General features: G+C 44.8%; 1 protein-coding gene across 7 annotated transcripts in view; it reads right to left on the bottom strand.

Annotated features, from left to right (window-relative positions):
* The window catches only part of GALNT10 (polypeptide N-acetylgalactosaminyltransferase 10), a 220,333-nt gene that overhangs the window by 88,280 nt on the left and 114,478 nt on the right, over positions 1–17,575 (bottom strand). For all 7 annotated transcript variants that reach the window (XR_014055576.1, XR_014055575.1, XR_014055577.1 and 4 more), the window contains exon 4: positions 4,584–4,750. Coding sequence is in view for 3 of the 7 variants with exons in the window: in XM_081495995.1 (XP_081352121.1) it covers positions 4,584–4,750 (167 nt within the window). In the remaining 4 variants the exon portion in view is untranslated. The remainder of the gene's footprint in view (positions 1–4,583; positions 4,751–17,575) is intronic.

The raw sequence follows: 17,575 nt of genomic DNA, 5'->3' as shown, positions 1-17,575 counted from the left end.
TGGGGGTATGTGTGCAGTAGGTGGAAGGTGGATGGGAACTCTCTGTGCTTTCAGCTTAATTTTGATGTGAACCTAAAGTTGCTCTAAAAAATAAGCCCTATTTAAAAATAACTACTGGGAGAAGCCTAAGTGTTAACAGTAATTGCCTACAGGTGAGGAGGTGACAGATGGCTGTTTCTGCACTTTTCACGTTTCCACCTTGACTTCTAGCCTGTGCTCACGCTGTTCCCTCTGCCTGGAACATTCTCCTTGCTCCCCTACCCTGAGGGGCAGTATCTACTCATCCCTTAGGATCAAGCTTAGCTGGGAGTTTCTTCAGGAATTCTTCCCTGATCTTCTCCATGTTCAACAGCACCTGGACCTCCACCAAGGGGCGCATGTTCCATGGTCTTATGATTGCCCCTTACCCCGTTTGTCTGCCCTGCTGGGTATGAGCCTTAGAAAAGATGTCTATTTTATTCTCATTGTAGCCCCAACACCTACTGCAGCGACAGGCATAGAGTCATTTCATGAATTTTCTGAATATATGAATATGAATGAGATCAGGACAACTGTACAGAAACAACAAAATGAGCAGCAGAAAACTCAAGGTGAAAAGAACCTGAACGATACAGTGAAAGTGGGGAATGGCCACCCCGACAGTTGTGGTGGTCCTGGAAACAAACCAGGGCTGTGAGAGAGATGATAAGAAATGAGGAATAGACGGACACTCACAGGTCTGTGTCAAGAGTGAGACACTGCAGTGCAAATCAGGTCAGTGCAAATGGATCTCCTTATGTGCATCACAACAGGATTGGCCTGGTGTGACAGCGCAGGTAAGAGTTAAACAGCTCATGGTGGAAAGAAGACCTTGGACCCTGGTCTCAATTTTGAGAGTCTCTACCACACGCACTAACGCACTAACGGGCTTCGCAATGTCAATATGCCCTCCAGCACCAATCACTGCCAACAATCCATCAACAGTTCTGCAAATGCTTAAGAACCTCCTCTGAGGGAACCCTGCACTGTGTGTGTTTTTGTTTGCTGCTGGGGAGCTGAGCTGGGGGAAATGATGTCAATGAGGCCATATCACAGACTTTTGTTTCTGCACCTCATCATTCCAGGAGGCCCACAGTGCATCCAAAGACAATAATGCCTTCCATGGTTACATATCCTATTTTTTTTTGGAAAACCAATACTGTTTGGAAATGAGAAGGGGAAGGAGAATAGAAGGAAAAAAAATGAACAAAGACTCTTTTTGTTTTTCCTAATAAAGATTTCCTATGCGGGCAGTGCAATCTGGAGGCAGGCCTGCCACCCTCCCCCCTCATCTCTCTCTCCCCCTAGAGAAAAAGCACCTCTGTGTCCTCCTAATCCTCAAGGAAGCGCCCACATTAGAGCAGCTTCTGAAGCCCCCTGGAAACTCCACAGCACTCTATCTGCAAGCAGGGCCGGGATGATCCCGGACTGCCTTTGCTCTAGTGCCCAGTGCTGCCTGCACAGAGCTCTGGATCTTATGTCAAGAATTCACCTGCTCCAATTTTGTCTCCTACCCGAGGTCTCGACCCTCAGCTGAATTACAATTAGTTGCCCCGAGGATCCTGGAAGAGGCTCATTTCAGAGGAAAATGCCTTCTGCCAGGCAGCGCCAATCGAGCCCATAGTTAGCGTCTATGAATTTCAACTCTAAAGAACTGCCTCTGCTCACATGGCCCAGAGAAATCTGTCTTTCATGATGGCCCATATTTGCTGTACTTTAGACAGGCTTCTCTATAATGCTGAAATTGTTTCTCCCAAATCTCATTTTTGAAACAATCACTGCTGAGTAAGTTTTCTTTCCAAGCTGCCTTGAGAATTTCTTCTTAAAATAAGAAGAATTATTGCTTTTCTGAAGAATGGAGGTTGCAAAATCTGACAGCTAATGTGCAGGATTGAGGGGCGGGAAGTAAGAGTTCTCTTCTGGGTTCTGTGCCCGATTCATTGAGAGAAAAGGGCACCAGTCAAGGGGCCTCAGTTCTCATCCCCATCTGTGAAATGGGATGGTATTCATTCTCTCTCTTACTAGGGTTTGGGAATGGTACTGCATTCAGTTAATACTTTTGGTCTTTGGAGAAACAGATGCACTTGGTGAATGCCATTCTTACAAAATTTACCTTTTCTTTCCCAAGTTTGTTTCACACAGAAGGTGAGGTGAGGGGGATAAGGCTGTATGGGGAACCTGGATTCTCACCCCTCCTCTGCAGCCAGCTGGCCACATGCTCTTGGTGAGCTCGGTCCACTGCTCCAGGACTCAGCCTCCCGTCTGTACAAGGAAAGGCTGAGTTGCAGCTGTGATGTTCACACATTTTTAAGCAGTGGAGCTCCTCTTAGTGAACAGTTTTTCACAAAACAAGTACAGACCCTGCTAGGAGAGGTATGTGAACCCCACCTGCACCTGCAAGGTTCTCCACAGCCCTCACAGTACTCCCTGAGGCATCCCTGGGCCCCTTCCTGCATAGAGGCACATGCTCCAAGCCAGGGCCTCCTCCCTCAGAGGTTGTCATCAAGAGAAAATGAGAATAATACATGGTTCTGCCCCATAGAAGTGGTTCTTGAAACAGTGAATAGTCGGGAAGACAATTTAGGCTGAAAGTGGGACAATAGCACATTTGTTTAGTGTTTTACAATTTGCAAAGCCCTTTCACCCATGGAAAGGGGGAGACCGTACCTTCATGTCTACACATTTATCCCTGACTTCCTCTCTGACAAGCCAGTCATAAACAATGTTAACAATAATAACGATAATACCATGGTTAAATGTTTATTTCTAATGTTCACTTTGTGCCATGTATTGTCCTAACTACCTCACATATATTAACCCATTTAATAGTCATGACCATGTAAAAGGTAGATTCCATTTCATTGATGAAGCAACTGAAGCACAGAGAGGTTAAGTGACTAGGTAAAGGTCACAGAGCTAGTAAGTGACAGGACCAGGAACAAAGCTGTAACTATTGCTAAAGAATGGTGCTACAGAGACATGGAGACATACACACAGGTGACCTTGCAGACCTCACTTCAGGAACATAAATAAGTCTCATATAATAGATGCTATTGTAACCATGGCAGAAGTGCTAAGGGACAGAGAAAGGAGCTCTGATAATTCACTTGTCAAACATGTATTAAGCACTTACTGTATGCCTAAGCAGCTGAGAATGTGTGGTGAACAAGACTGACCGGGTGGACCCAGCTCTCAGAATGTGGAGTCCAGTAGGGTAAACACACGACAGGTCCATGTTTATACACACAATGCTCACATGGTATACTCATTGGTATTTTAATTCTGCTGTGATAAGATCAAAGAAGGAAAAGTAAAGGGTCCCCTGACAATGAGTGTATGCCAAGAGTAAGGGGAGAATTAGAGGTAATAAGAACTGAATGTAAGATGTGTGTATGTCTGAGTATTTATACATGCACACACATACACATATGCCACATAATTAGGGGTGCAATATGAAAATGGGGCACAAGAAACTCAAGTTTTGATTATTCTGGAATGTACTTAGGCTCCTCTTCACTACTTATTAGTGTCTCTACTAAAAGGTAAGAAAACGAAAGGGCTTCGCTTGATTTTACTGCAAGTGGTAAAAGCTCTGATGCAAAGAATAAGCTTAAGACCATTGGCTGGAGGACAAATTCTTCTTGGATTTCATTTATGGCTCCACCTCTGTGTCTCACAAACCCATGAGTGAGACTCAGCGAAGAGGCTCTACAGTGTGGTCCAGAGGTTAAGATAATGTGCGTGGGGCCAGGAAGACATGGTTTGTTCACTGTATCACCGCCTAAGAGCTGTTTGACCAAGGGCAAGTCACTTAACCTCTCTGAGTCTCAGTTTTCACATCTGTAAAATGGGGTGGCAGATATTGTAGGTGGGCTGACCTGATGCCTTCTCTAATTCACTTCTCCTTTTCCTACCTCTACCATAAAGAGGCCCAAAATCAGAACACTCACCTTCCCAGCCACCCTTGTAGATATGGGTGCCCAAATGTCAGAGTTCTGGCTCAGAATAACTGGGGAGACTTTGTATTCTGAACAAGAAGGCAAAATCTTCAAAGGAAGAGGTTTTGTTCTCTTTGTCCTTCCTCCATCTCCTTGCCTGAAAGGTAGACTTCCTAGAAGTATAGCAGCCATTTTATGACCATGAGGATGAGGATGAGGAAGCAGGAAGAGAGAATAAATCTTGTTCTCCAATGAAAGACTTGAGCAGCTATGCCAACCCTGGACCTCTTTACGAGATGAATGAATGAATAAACCTCTTTTTTGAGCTGTTAGCTAAAGTTCTCTGTTACTTGCAGTTTAATGCATTTTTATGTTGATACAAACAGAATAAAAACAGAACCCACTTGATAGTGACTGGTAACTACATCTCAGTTAGGCCCATGAAGTTAGTCCCAGACTAACTGAGATAACGTGTGTTCAGTGCCAGGTTCATGGCCTGGCACGGAGCAAGTATCAGTACATATGGACCATATGCTAGTGCTGCTGAAGAAGGGAAAACCTGCCATCCCTTTGGCAAGTCACTGAACAGAGCATGGAGGGTGGGAAGCCGGGTGAAAGGGGCCCTACCTCGGTCACTGAAGTCGTCCACGAGCACAATCTCGGCGATCAGCTCCGGGGGTGAGCGGTTCAGCACGCTGTGGACGGTGCGCAGGAGGGAGGACCAGCCCTCATTGTGGAAAGGGATGATGATGCTGGTGTTGGGGAGCGTCTCCAGGTAGCGTTTGCTTTTGCAGCTAGAGGGAGACACAGGAGATGAAGAGGACAGGTTCAGCTCTCATGCTGCCCAGGAACTCAGGCACACGGTTCAGCAAACTGAAATTCCCACTTTCTCTCCAGCCTCTAGGGACTGAGCGAAAGCTGGGGACACCATGGTCACTTCAGAACTCTCTTCTACTTGGCATCCCAGCACACATAAACACACACACGTACACTCACATAGATATATACACACACAAGATTCCCCTAGCTCTGTACATGAACAGTTACAAAACAACAACTCCCAGTGGTAAAGGAGCGGCACTGGGGTTTGGTGTTTACACGCACTAACTTGTTCATACCTCAGTTGTGATAGGAACACGGTTGTTCATCTTCATGATTCCATGTGGAGGACAGCCCTTCAATAGTACTCTTGCCTCTCTCCCCACCCCTTGCACGTTCCTCTCCATGGAGGAAAAACCATGTATCCATGAACTTGGAAGAATAAACTGGGTCTCCTTTGCTTTCCACCAGCCCCATGGTAAGCCTGAGAGTGGAAGACCCTGTTCCTGCGGCTTTTCATATCATGGTAACACTCCAAGGAATTAACGTAGTTACTTAATATCAGAAAATATCTAGCTGATGTTCAAACTTCCCTGACTGTTCTATATCTTTTTACAGCTGGTTGTTAAAAACCAGGATCAAGACAAGGCTGACCTAGTGCCTTTAGTTGATGTGTCTCCTAGTCTCTTTTCCCCTTACCATTTATTTTGTTAAGGAAACCCAGTCATCTGTCCTAGAGTATTCCCACAGTCTGCATTTTGCTTTCTGCATTGCTGTGGTGTCTCTCAACATGTTCCTCTGTCTGCCCCAGGTTGGCTCTTGTAAACTGGTAGTGAGAGCTAGAGGCTTGACCTGATTTGATGAGAATATTCTGGCAGCCTCTTCATGGGTGCTAGTGTGTAGCAAAGAAGACCCAGCAGAGTCAAAAATAAATAAAATAAAATTCTACTTAGTCATGGTGTATAATCTTTATATGTTGCTTATATAATCCTTATATATTGGTTTGCTAGTATTTTGTTGAGGATTTTTACATCTATATTTATAAGGGAAACTGGTCTGGAGTTTTCTTAGGCTTTTGTCTGGTTTTACATTTTAACTCTTTTGCTAAAAATCAGGGTTCTTAGCATCAACATTACTAGGCTGTTTTTCCCTATAATATAATAATAGTTTTAGAAAAACAATACCAATATTATTGCTAACAACATGATAGAAAATTTAAGAATCTTTTCGTCTTTCATTTCTTTTCATTGTTGGGGTATATTTCAATAGAGATATTAGAGATTTTCCCAGGGCCCAGAAAAGAGGAGCTGAAGACCAGGCAGGCCCAGAGGGAATGACAAAACTATCCACCTTGTGTCAGGTCTCTGGCACAAGGAGTGGAAGTTGGGAGCCCAGATGTAAAAGGCTTCATGAGAGGAGGTTCCACAAGGCTGCTAAGAAGTTTTTTTTGGGAAATTTGTGACATCTGGGGCAATGAACATAACAAGAAAATATCTCCTTTCATATGCCACTGCAATCCACTGTCTAAATAAGCCAGGATCTCCTTGCAACTTACTGGTGGTCCAGTGGTTAAGAATCCATCTGCCAATGCATGGGACACGGGTTCAATCCCTGGTCTGGGAAGATGTCATATGCCATGAGGCAACTAAGCCTGTGCACCACAACTACTGAGCCTGTGTGCCTTAGAGCCCGTGCTCCACAGTAAGAGAAGCCACTGCAATGAGAAGCCTGCACACTGCAACTACAGAATATCCCCTACTCATTGCAACTAGTAAAAGCCCACACACAGCAACGAAAACCCAGCTCAGCTAAAAATAAACAAATAAATAGACAGTAAAGGGGCTGGTGGATGGAGAGAGGGATGGATGTGTATGTGATAAAATCATTAGAGGAAGGTTAATCACAGGATCTAGACAGCAGAAACATGAGTGTCCTGTGTGCAATTTGTTCAAGCTTTCTGTGTTTGATAATTTTCAGAAAGAAGCGTTGGGAGGAAAAAACAGGTCAGGGTCAACAGTCTCCTTAGCTTTAAATCCTACCTCTGCTAGAGGCATCAAGGGAAGCTGGGAGGCAGGACAAGGCAGGACTGACCTTGCAGTGTCTGGCTGTGAGCCCAGTGTCAGCTGCGTGGACAGGGTGCCCCTAATACTGGCAGTCCAGTTTTGATGAACAGGTCAGTCTCTCTTTCTACTTGCAATCTCTAGACTTCTTTTATACCTCTTCCTGTTCATCCATCCAGCTGGACTGCTTTTATCGAGGCCCCACACAGCCTTCCTCCACCCCTCCCCCCACTTCTCTAACCCCTTTGATCATTTCAGCCAGCCTTCTGGGGGAACCTTCTTCAGCTTCATTATGTTGGCCTTCACCAATAAAGGAAAGCATCTCTTCTTAAAAAGCCCTTTCCATTAATTTGTCTGAGTCCTCTGTGGCCAAGAAAAGCGCTATCTAGTTTTCTACAAAAGTTCCTGCCTTCCATCCAATTTCACAGGAGGCTCACTCGATTGAAGCAGGGTTGGAAGGGGGGTTAGCTGTAATAAACTGCCTGGAGTCCATGGAGAGAAATACAATAGAGCTATTACCCAGCAGAGAGCCCTGGCTTTCTTGAACCCCAGAGTTGGGCCCCACAGCCTATGGGTAGACACACCATCATATACTAAAGGAAGTAGACAGAGCCATAACAGACTAAATTCACTTCTAATTTAACCCAATCTTGGAATTAAAGATTACTCAGAACTTAAAAAAAGGCTCAGACTTGACCATATGCTTTTTTTGGGGGGAGGGGTGGTTTACTCTTTTTCTTCTTCCCCTATTCACCTACTCATTTATTTACTGAAAGTGAAGTTACTCAGTCGTGACCGACTCTTTGCGACCCCATGGACTGTAGCCTATCAGGCTTCTCCGTCCATTGGATTTTCCAGGCAAGAGTACTGGAGTGGGTTGCCGTTTCCTTCTCCAGGGGATCTTCCCGACCCAGGGATTGAACCTGGGTCTCCCGCATTCCAGGCAGATGCTTTTACCCTCTGAGCCACCAGGGGAGAAAACACAAAACAGCATTTTGGCATGGGCATTCATCATTAGTTTGGTCCCAGTTTAGTAGAGTTTCTTGGCTTAAATAGAAAATTATGTGACATGTTGAGATGAATCCCTCCAGCATCTCGCAGGAAACGTGGTTCCAAAGACTTGCCCACCGGCCACCTCCCTGCTGGGAGTTCATGGGAGAAGCCCCAGTTCTCCTCAGACTGCAGCAGACAGAGGGGGAATGGGGGTGGCAGGGAGGAGGAGAGAAGGCCATCCTGTGACGTCCCCACCTCAGCTGTCCCCTTTAAGATCTGTCTGCGTGTTCTGTCTTAGGATCTCAACACCGGATGGTAGAGCACACCTGGTCCTTTTGTGTGTGATAAACAGGAAGTATCCCTTCACCTGATGGCCCTCAGAGAGTGGTCTCTGGCAAGGGGAAGCCAGGGCACTGCTCCCAATGCAAAGAGGCTGGTTTTGGCTCTGACTAGACAGTAATAATCTCTGCCTTCCCCTGGTTCATCATGCCTGAGGTTTACAGAACACCCTCCTTTCTCTCGTCTCCAAGCTGTATCAACCCCTGGGAGGGAGATAAACTGGGCAGTGCTAACCCTATTCTTCACCTGGGGAAAACGGAGCCCTGAGAGGAAGGTGACTTGGGCTCAAAACTCAAATCTAGAGTGTATGTGCTTAAAACAATGCTTACAATATTCTTCCTGATGACAAAAGTGGTAACTGCTCAGAATGAAAAGCTGGAAAACACAGAAAGGCTAAAAGACAACTGCTAAGGCCGGCAACATGCTGACACAAGGGGCTGACCTCCGTGAAATATTCAGGGCATGTCTTCCTCAGTGCTCTTCCCTAAACATATATTTGTTTCTACAACATGGCACACGGCACACTGACTTGATGGCTCTAGGTCCCTGTGGGCCCCCGTGGGCTCCCAGATACAGTGTGGCCTCCTGAGATGCTGGAAAGAGGTCCCCTGGGGGCAGGAGAGGGCAGAGAGATGCCCTCACGAAGGGTCAAAGCAGGGACATGTGACACTTACGTCACACGACATCAACGGTGATGCCCTCATGGCTCAGTATTTCTGGTCTCAGAAGACACCATAGAGGAAGAGGTCCCTGTGCGTTTCAAACCTGACGACTATGAGCTGAGTGCAAAATATCCACCTCTTGCCCAAGCGCTTCCTCCGTCATTTGATTCACAGTCTAATGAGGTCCCAACCTTGACAGGACAAAGTTTAGTTAGACATGCACAGCATGAGAACAAAGAGGCATGGTCAGGGGTGTTCCGTTCCTAACACACTTTGAAATGGTGAAGAGAGTAGAAACAAAGTGAATGTCCATCAGTGGGGACATATTAAATAAATGATGAAAAATTCAAACTATAGAGTAGTTATAGCAGTTAAAAATAAGGTGGAAGATGACAATGATGATAATGGACTATATCTGCTAAGGGTTTTCATTATGTCAGGCAAGGTTGTAAGCACTTTATATGCATTAATTACTTGATTGTCACAATGCTCTTACAGGGTAGAGCATCATGATGGGAATGATGAGAATATCATTATTCCCATTACAACAAGGAGGAAACAAGGCAGAGAGGTCAAACAGTTGGTAATGGCTGGAACCTAGATTTAAAGCCATCTGCCCTGTATACATACATATTTTTACAGGGATAGTATACTATTAATTGCACAGACAAAAAGAAGAATGAAGAGATTAAAAAACAAAAACTGAGGAAACTAAGTAGGAGACTGAAGTCCTGGCCTCTGGTTTCCACTCTGCCATGCAACATTCCAAGTCACTTCTTGCCAATCCCAGGTTCCCCTTATGTGTCAAGGGAGCTGGACAAAGAGTAAGTCTGGCATGCCTGCTCTGTATTCCTTCTCCTTCTTTTGGTAAGAGCATCCTGATTTTCCTTGGGGAATCTCCCACCCTGTGATTCCACAGGGCTTGAGAGAAGTCCTTGTCTTGCCTTGAGGATGGGCAAGAAAGCCTGGCTCAGCCAACTGCAGCTCCCCAGGCCCGTGGTTGTTTGAGGGGTGGGCACTCGCAAACCAGAACAAACTGTGGCTGAGACAGCTGGGAGAGAGGGAGGCTCTTTTTTCCTGTAAATGAACATGGAAGGATGGAAGTCTGGTCTGCCTGAGGCCACCATACAGACTGTTCCCTCTGTTAAAATGAAGTTAGCAGAACAGAAAACAGAGCCAAGAGAGGTTCTGGCTGGCATCATTTAGGGACCTAGATCCAGCTATGGCTGAAGCCAAGATCTACTCCTGGCTTTTTCAGTTACATGAGTCAATACATTGTTTTTTATTCATTCAGTTTGAGTTAGGCTTCTGTCAGTTGTAACTATTGGGTTGGCCAAAAAGTTCGTTCAGTTAGGAAATAAGTTGTTCAATACACTTCTTGATGATAATGAAAAATGTGTCTTTTATTTTTACTTAAAACCCAATGAATTTTTTGCCAACCCAATATAAGAATCTTGCTTATGTAGCTAAATAATCTCTAAGCCCCGTCAGCCACATGCATCTGTTGTGGACCTGAGGATGGCTTTTGAAGGACAGAAGCAGAAACCAGTTCGAGGTATCCTCTCTGACCTGAAGGGGGCAGCCTCTCTCCTGCTTCAGGAAGAGAACTTTTTTCACTCACTGACTAGGAGAAAGTGGCCTGGACAGAGGGCTGTGGTGGGGAATGGGAGGCAGTGAGAGGACTCATCTGTGACTGAGCAGCCCCCGGTTTAATATTCCCTAAAGGCTTCTGAGTCCTTGGGCATGAAGATGAATCTAATATACTGGCTCTTAAGATGCACCCTCAGGGCTTAATGCTGGAGTACTAGAATTAAAAAAAAAAAGGAAATCAAAATCATAGGGAAGCATTTCAAAAATTTCTTCGAGTCAACCTTGAAAAAGAACAATCCAATCATTCTGAAGGGAACTATATTAAAAAAAAAACATATTTGCAGGGCAGCAAAGGAGACATAGACATAGAGAACAGACTTGTGGACACAGTGGGGGAAGGAGAGGGTGGGATGATTTGAGAGAGTAGCACTGAAACACATACATGACCACAGGTAAAATACACAGCCAGTGAGAATTCGCTGTAGGATGCAGGGAACCCAAACTTGGTGCTCCATGACAGCCTAGAGGGGTGGGATGGGGTAAGGGGAGGGAGGGAGGCTCAGGAGGGAGGGGACATATGTATACCTATGGTTGATTCATGTGGATGTATTGCAGAAACCAACACATTATTGTAAGTAATTATCCTCCAACTAAAAATAAAATAAAAACATTTAACTCCCTAACATTGGACACTATCCACTGCCTAGAGGCAGAAGCAGAGCCTGGACCCAAGGGCAGCTAATCCATTGACTTGTCTGTGGTTGATGGTTTAGCAAGAAATCTGTGTCCAGCTGGGGTTCACCAGGTCAATCAAATTCTCTTTCTTGGGTACACAACCTTGACATATAGAAAGGCAGTCCCAGAGATAATGAGAGGAGCAGACAGAGCTACATGGAGAAAAGCTAAGGCTTCTTAACAAAGGGATCCAGAAATTTCTGCTGCTGAGATCTTAAGAAAACCTGGTGGTTGGATTTAGAAAGTCCTTCTATTTCTAGGCCCTGAGAGACGTGGTAGTGCCACCGCTTCCCCTGCTCCTCCTGGAGAGCCTAGCTGGCTTTTCCCACATTCCCGCTTCCCTTTATTGCCCTTGTCTCCTTGCAGAGGATTCCCCATTAACTGAAGTAACCATGCACCTGGTAAAAAGTCTATTCCCTGGAGTAAAAAACAAGCATCCAGACATTATACTAGAACTAGATGAAGTGTTCTTAATTTTTCTTTATAATTTTGAAAAGAATGGACTCTTTTAGAATTAAGATTTCTAATTTCTCCAGAAAAATCACTAATATGGAAATTTGGACTTCCAGGTCATGGACACTAAGACTGCTGGGGCACACTGTTACTGTTGCATATGATTAGCAATGCCTTATCAATACTGTGCCAACTGGGCTACCTTGACATCATGAAAATTACCTGTGGACCACAGCATTTCACCACCACTACGCTCTGCACACTACAGACAGCAAATTGTTCTTCAGTGATTACAAGGGTGAGGCTTTTTTTTAAAGGAATGATCATTTAGAAAATCCTGTGGAGCAACTCGGATTGTTTGAAAGTTCCCAGTGCTTGTACTCTTAGATAAACAATCTTCTTCTAGAAATGGGCAACATTTTAGCCATTTCTCATGGCACCTAACCCAACATGCCTTCCTGCACCAAACAGATGTCTAGACGGGGCTTGTTGAGAGCTTATTTGTATGTTTTGGGGGTGGTAGAAGATAGCACCTTTCGGGGTTGAGGAACAAGGTAGAGGCATTGCTGCCGGGCTATGTGCACAGCTTCAGTGTGAAAAGTCAGTGAGAAGGACCGAATATGAAGGTTGGAAGGGCCTGAATCTCATCCTGTTTGCACTCTTAGTTTTGCAGATGAGGAAACTGAGGCCCATAATAGGAAGGGACCCTCCCAGGGTCACAGAGTGAGACAGCAAACCCATATATCAAATAGTGGGTGCTTTCTAAGGAGGAAACTGCAGGTGTGGTAAGGGAAGGGGCATAAGCTGAAGAGACTCTCAAATCTGGGTTCAAATCTCACCTTAGTTACTTAGCAGTGGGTCACTCTGCGAAGGTCATGGCCTCCCTAAGCCTGTTTCCACATGGGTAAAATGGGGATATAACTCCTTCCTACTAAGGCTGTCCCAAGGAATAAAAGAGATACCATATGTGAATGCACCTGGTACAGCATCTGGCTCAGAAAACTGATTTTCCACCTCCCTGAGGCCACAGTGTAGGTCATTTTCCAGCACATGGTTTAGGTTCAAAATTCTGAAATTCTCCCTTCTCTATTTTGTATGTAGAAGACAGCCCCTTATAATACAACAGTCTCAGAAAGACTATGTCTTCTGGGCTCTGGAGCCCCCAAGAAGCTTTGTGAAAGTTATAAATAGCTCCAGGCTCTGGAACAAAAGGAGGAAACTCGGTCTTAGTGGGCGGAGTGTGCAAAGCTCCTGCCCTTCATCCTCATCATCCCTCCAGACGCAGGTCCGGGCCTCTCCCGACACACTGACAGCAAGCCTTCCCTCTACAGCAGGGGCTTGGGTCCCCAGCCCTCCTCTCTCACTCTGTGGGGGATAAGACAGGGGTGGGTTTCTCTTTAACACAGTCTGGCTGGAACCAGAGGAGCCGGAAAATGAGTGCGACAACATGTGCCGAGGCTGACAACTTTATAAAGGTCCTTTTCCGTTCAAGGCAGGCTTTGTTGCACCCACCTGCTCTTCCCTCCTCTCAACAGTTTAGAGAATCACAAAGGTTATTAGTATTAATTACACACCTCTGCACCACCAGTTCGTCACCAGTTTTGTGCCCACCAAACCTGCCCCAGAGACTTCAAATACAAGCAATATTTAACGATCTTGGTTTGGGCAGTTTTGGCTTCTCCCTTTGAACTCACATTTTGGAAAACCCTTTGCTCCGATCAGATCTAGTTTCGAGATAGGTGTAAAAACAACAATAACAAAATTTTTTAAGTACACAGCAAAATCCAACAGTTTCTTCACTCAGTTCTCCTACATGCTAAAACTGATCCTTCTGCAAATATAACACGTAGTGTGTACCAAGCACTCAAACTTTAAACATGGGCTGACAGCAGGAAGGAGGAACTCCGGTTATCAATGCGGTATGTGAGGTCAGGATGCCTGGGACTGTCAGCATGAAATAACAAACCATAAGGACCACACCTCCCATTAGATGCCAGATGCCAGGTGAACATGGTTAAGGAGGAAAAGGGCATTCATGTCAAGATTCTTCATGATTCATGAAAGGAGAAAAGAAGGAACCAAACTGAAGGAAACATGTTCAAGGATGTTTTTGCCTAGGTTTCCAGAATGAAAACAACCTGTATGCCTGTCAACAGAGGAATGGTTGAATTGCTGAGATTCCTGAGTAATATTACACAGCTATTAGGAATGTCTTGGAGATGTGACCATAGTGAAAAAGTTATGTGTAGAATAAAACACATATAGTATAACCACATTTTTGTGGGGGGAAAACCCCAAAGCAAAAACCCCCAAAGCTCTTGCTATGTCTATATGTTACATAAGAAAATGAAAAATCTACAGAATGCTAAAAAGTGTTAACATTCTCTACCAGGCAGATTTCGGGTTGGAGGTGGGTGGGTGGGTGGTAGTACTATTGAATTCATCCCCCAAAAGAGGTGTGGAGAAGGAGGCTTATAACCAGGTGGGAGTTCCATTCTAGTCTCTGTAACAGTGCTCCTAAATGAGCTGCTTTGCCTGTCTTATCATCATGCTGCCCTTGATAGCATCTTAATGAAGGGAGAGAATTGATAATTGCCTTTATCTTGATATTGTCATTATTCTCTTTTTCCTTAAATTCCTGTGAGGCCAATACCACTTAGAAATCAAACCCATCTCTGTAACCACTTTCACTGAGGGCAATTTATCTGCTCCTGGACAAGCATCTGTTACTTTCAGCAGAGGGAGTGAACAGCAACTCGAGTAGTGTCTGGGCTGCGTCCATTTATCTAGCCAATCTTGCTCACTACACCTGGCCCAAGAACCTTCACGTACAAAGGATTTGAATTAAAAAATGTCTCCTTCCTTCCCCGTGAGGAATGGGTCTCAGTCTTAGCAGAAGGAGCACAGACTAGGATCCAGGTTTGAGTCTCCTGCGCCTTCTATGGGCCATGTGAACTGGAGCAGAGAACTCACCTTCCCTGAAGTTCAGTATGTACATCTGTAAAATGGAGTCAGCTAGCCCCTCTAGACGTCTATGATTTCAGAGAGGTCGGAATCTCAGAAAAAGTTGTGACAGAGTTTTTGTAAATGACAAGATGATGTTGAAACATAAAGGAGAGAAAAATACCATCACCCCAAACCTCAAAGTGGGCATAAGTGAGCTGAGAGGCTGGTGGGGCCCTCAGCACAAGGCCTGGCACGCAAGCACTGGATAAACGGCAGGCATTGTTATTATTCATGGAGGATGCAACATCCATTTCAAGAAGACTTAGAAATGCATCCGTTTGCGGAAATGATAAAAGAACACAAACCATGCAGCAGCTCACGTGGATGTCGAGTGGTTTTCGCCCAGCATAAATCGTAAGGGATACAGGCCCATTTGATTTTTAGTTGACAGGCAGCCATTTTTGTGTGTAAGCCATTCATCTCTGTAATTTCAACATAAGGGCTGAATTCACTGAGCTCTGTTTTAAAAATTACAGAAAAGAAGTCAATTTGAGAAATGTTATTGGCTGCCATTTCATCTTAAGATGTATGAGCACCTTTAAATCCCAATATTAGGTCTGATGGATCAATAACTGTTGTTGTGGAAGGAACACTATTGTTCAGAAGAGAGAAATTTAATTTCAGAGGAGAGACGACTGAAATTTCCTGAAGAATCAGGGATGCTACAGAGAAACCTGAACTTTTTCCTTTCCCAGCTCACAAATCATTCAGGCTAACAGTCTCTTTCTACTCCTGCTGCTCCTCCCTACACAGCTGCCTTGCTAACAGCCTGGCAAACTAGGGATTCTGGGTCGCTCTCATCCTGAGCATCTCTGGGGCGCTAATCTTACATTCAAGTACTCCATTACAAAAGTGTCAAGTGAGCTTTCTCCACCACACAAATCATGATAAGAACGGTAAGAACTGCTAATACGTACTAAATATATCTTCCAAGCCTGTCACTGTTGTATAGAGGGTCTGACATATCTCCTGGTGCTGTGGAGAGTGGGAGAGGGGTATGAACAGACAAACTTCAGCCGTTTACAACCATTGTATTTAGATTGCGGAAGATGTGCACCACCCTCAGCACCCAAACTCTCATCCTGCACACCACACCACAGACCACAGGTGATCTTGGGTCATTTTTAGATTTACTATCTGTTATGCCTCAGGCATTTCTTGCTAGTCAAGGAAAGTGAGTTAATTAAAACCACAATGTAATATATAGTATAATCAGAAAAGGATCCCATCACCATTTTCATTTTTCACAACACAAATGGCGTCAATTTATTCAACTGCCTATTTGACATCCTCATTTGGATGTTTTAAGAACATCTTAACCTTGACTGAAATACAAATCTTGATTTTCCCCCAAGCCTGCTCTTTCCAGTCTGTAAATGGCAACTCCATCTCCCCAGCTACACTGGCCAAAAGCCTCAGTGTTATCCTTGACTCCTTTCTTTTTCTTATATCCATACTGTCTGTAAGTAAATTTTGTCATCTCCATCTTCAAAGTATATTTAGAAAGCGGCCACTGGTAATCTCTACTCCCACTGTGGTCTGAGTCACTGTCACTGTAATATACCCCAACTAGTCTCCCTGTCACTATCCTTGGCCGCTTCAGTCTATTCTAACAAAGCAACCAAAGAGATCCTTTGAAAATGAAAATCAGATCCCGGTGCTCTTGGCTCAAAACCTTCCAAGGCTTCCCATATTACTCACTTTGGTAAAAGGCAAAGCCCCACCAAAAAGTTGAAGCTCCAATACTCTGGCCACCTGATTCAACGAGCCAACTCACTGGAAAAGACCCTGATGCTGGGAAAGATTGAGGGCAGGAGGAGAAGGGGATGACAGAGGATGAGATGGTTGGATGGCATCATCGACTCAATGGACATGAGTTTGAGCAAACTCTGGGAGATGGTGAAAGACTGGGAAGGCTGGTGTGCTGCAGTCCATGGGGTCACAAAGAGTTGTAACAACTTAGCTACTGAACAACAACAAAAAAGCCTCACCACGACTCTGACACTCCTCCAGCCTTGCTTTTCATCACTCTCCTCCCAGCTCACTGGGTACCACAGCCAAGCATGATGGTCTCAGGGTCTTTGTACCTGTTTCCTCTGCCTGCAGGACTCTTCCACCAGTTAACTGCTTTACCAGGCCACTCACTTCATTTCTATGTTCATATGTCATCTTATCAGCGAAGCATTCCCTGACCACTGAAATAAAATATGCCTAATTCCCATCACTTTCTCTACTTCCTTCCTTGCTTCTTTCTTCTCCTATATCACTGAAAAATTAGTATGTTCATTTGTTTGTTTATGACCTCCCCCACCCAGTAGAATATAAGCTCTAGGATGGGAAGAAATTTTGCTTATTTTGTTCATTGCTGTTTTCCCCAAGGACTAGCCTACACAAGAAGCACACATGGTAGGCACAGAATAAATATTTGAACTAATGAATGAATGACTTGCAGAGATAGTTTTAATTGGCTAACAGCCTTGAGATCTCTTCAAGGCAGGGACAGACATTTGATCATATCAGTATAAATGAATAGGAGCAGGCTGCATCTTAGGTGGGCTACAGATGGGGGATGGAGGAGTGAGAAAGGAGCTCCTAGCACACATACACGGTTACCTTAAATTCCTGATTTAATTAGCTCTAGATACCTTCATGAGGTGTCCATGCAGCAGGAGCCCAAGAACACAGAAGCTCTGCCAAAAGCTTCCCTTGGTCCCCAGGGTACTGCACAACTGGTGATGTCTTCTGGGCCAGAAAACCTCAACTCTTTTATATCCCTGGCTTTTCCTGCTTGGGCTCACATCACTGCTCCAGAAGATTCCCTGTCTGTTTCTGGGAATATTTATAAACATCAGACTTTCCTGGCTCTCAAGCCCCAGCAACATCAAGGCCACATGATCATGGGAGGAAGCTGGTGGTCCCTCAGTAGGACCTAAGCTGCTAGCTCTCCTGGGCCCAGGGAGCT

The sequence above is a fragment of the Giraffa tippelskirchi genome, chromosome 6 (genome assembly GCF_054371585.1).
Source record: "Giraffa tippelskirchi isolate mGirTip1 chromosome 6, T2T-mGirTip1v1.2.pri, whole genome shotgun sequence".
Classification (NCBI taxonomy): Eukaryota; Metazoa; Chordata; class Mammalia; order Artiodactyla; family Giraffidae; genus Giraffa; species Giraffa tippelskirchi.
The sequence above is the reverse complement of the archived record's forward strand: the minus strand, read 5'-3'. Positions and strand labels throughout refer to the sequence as shown.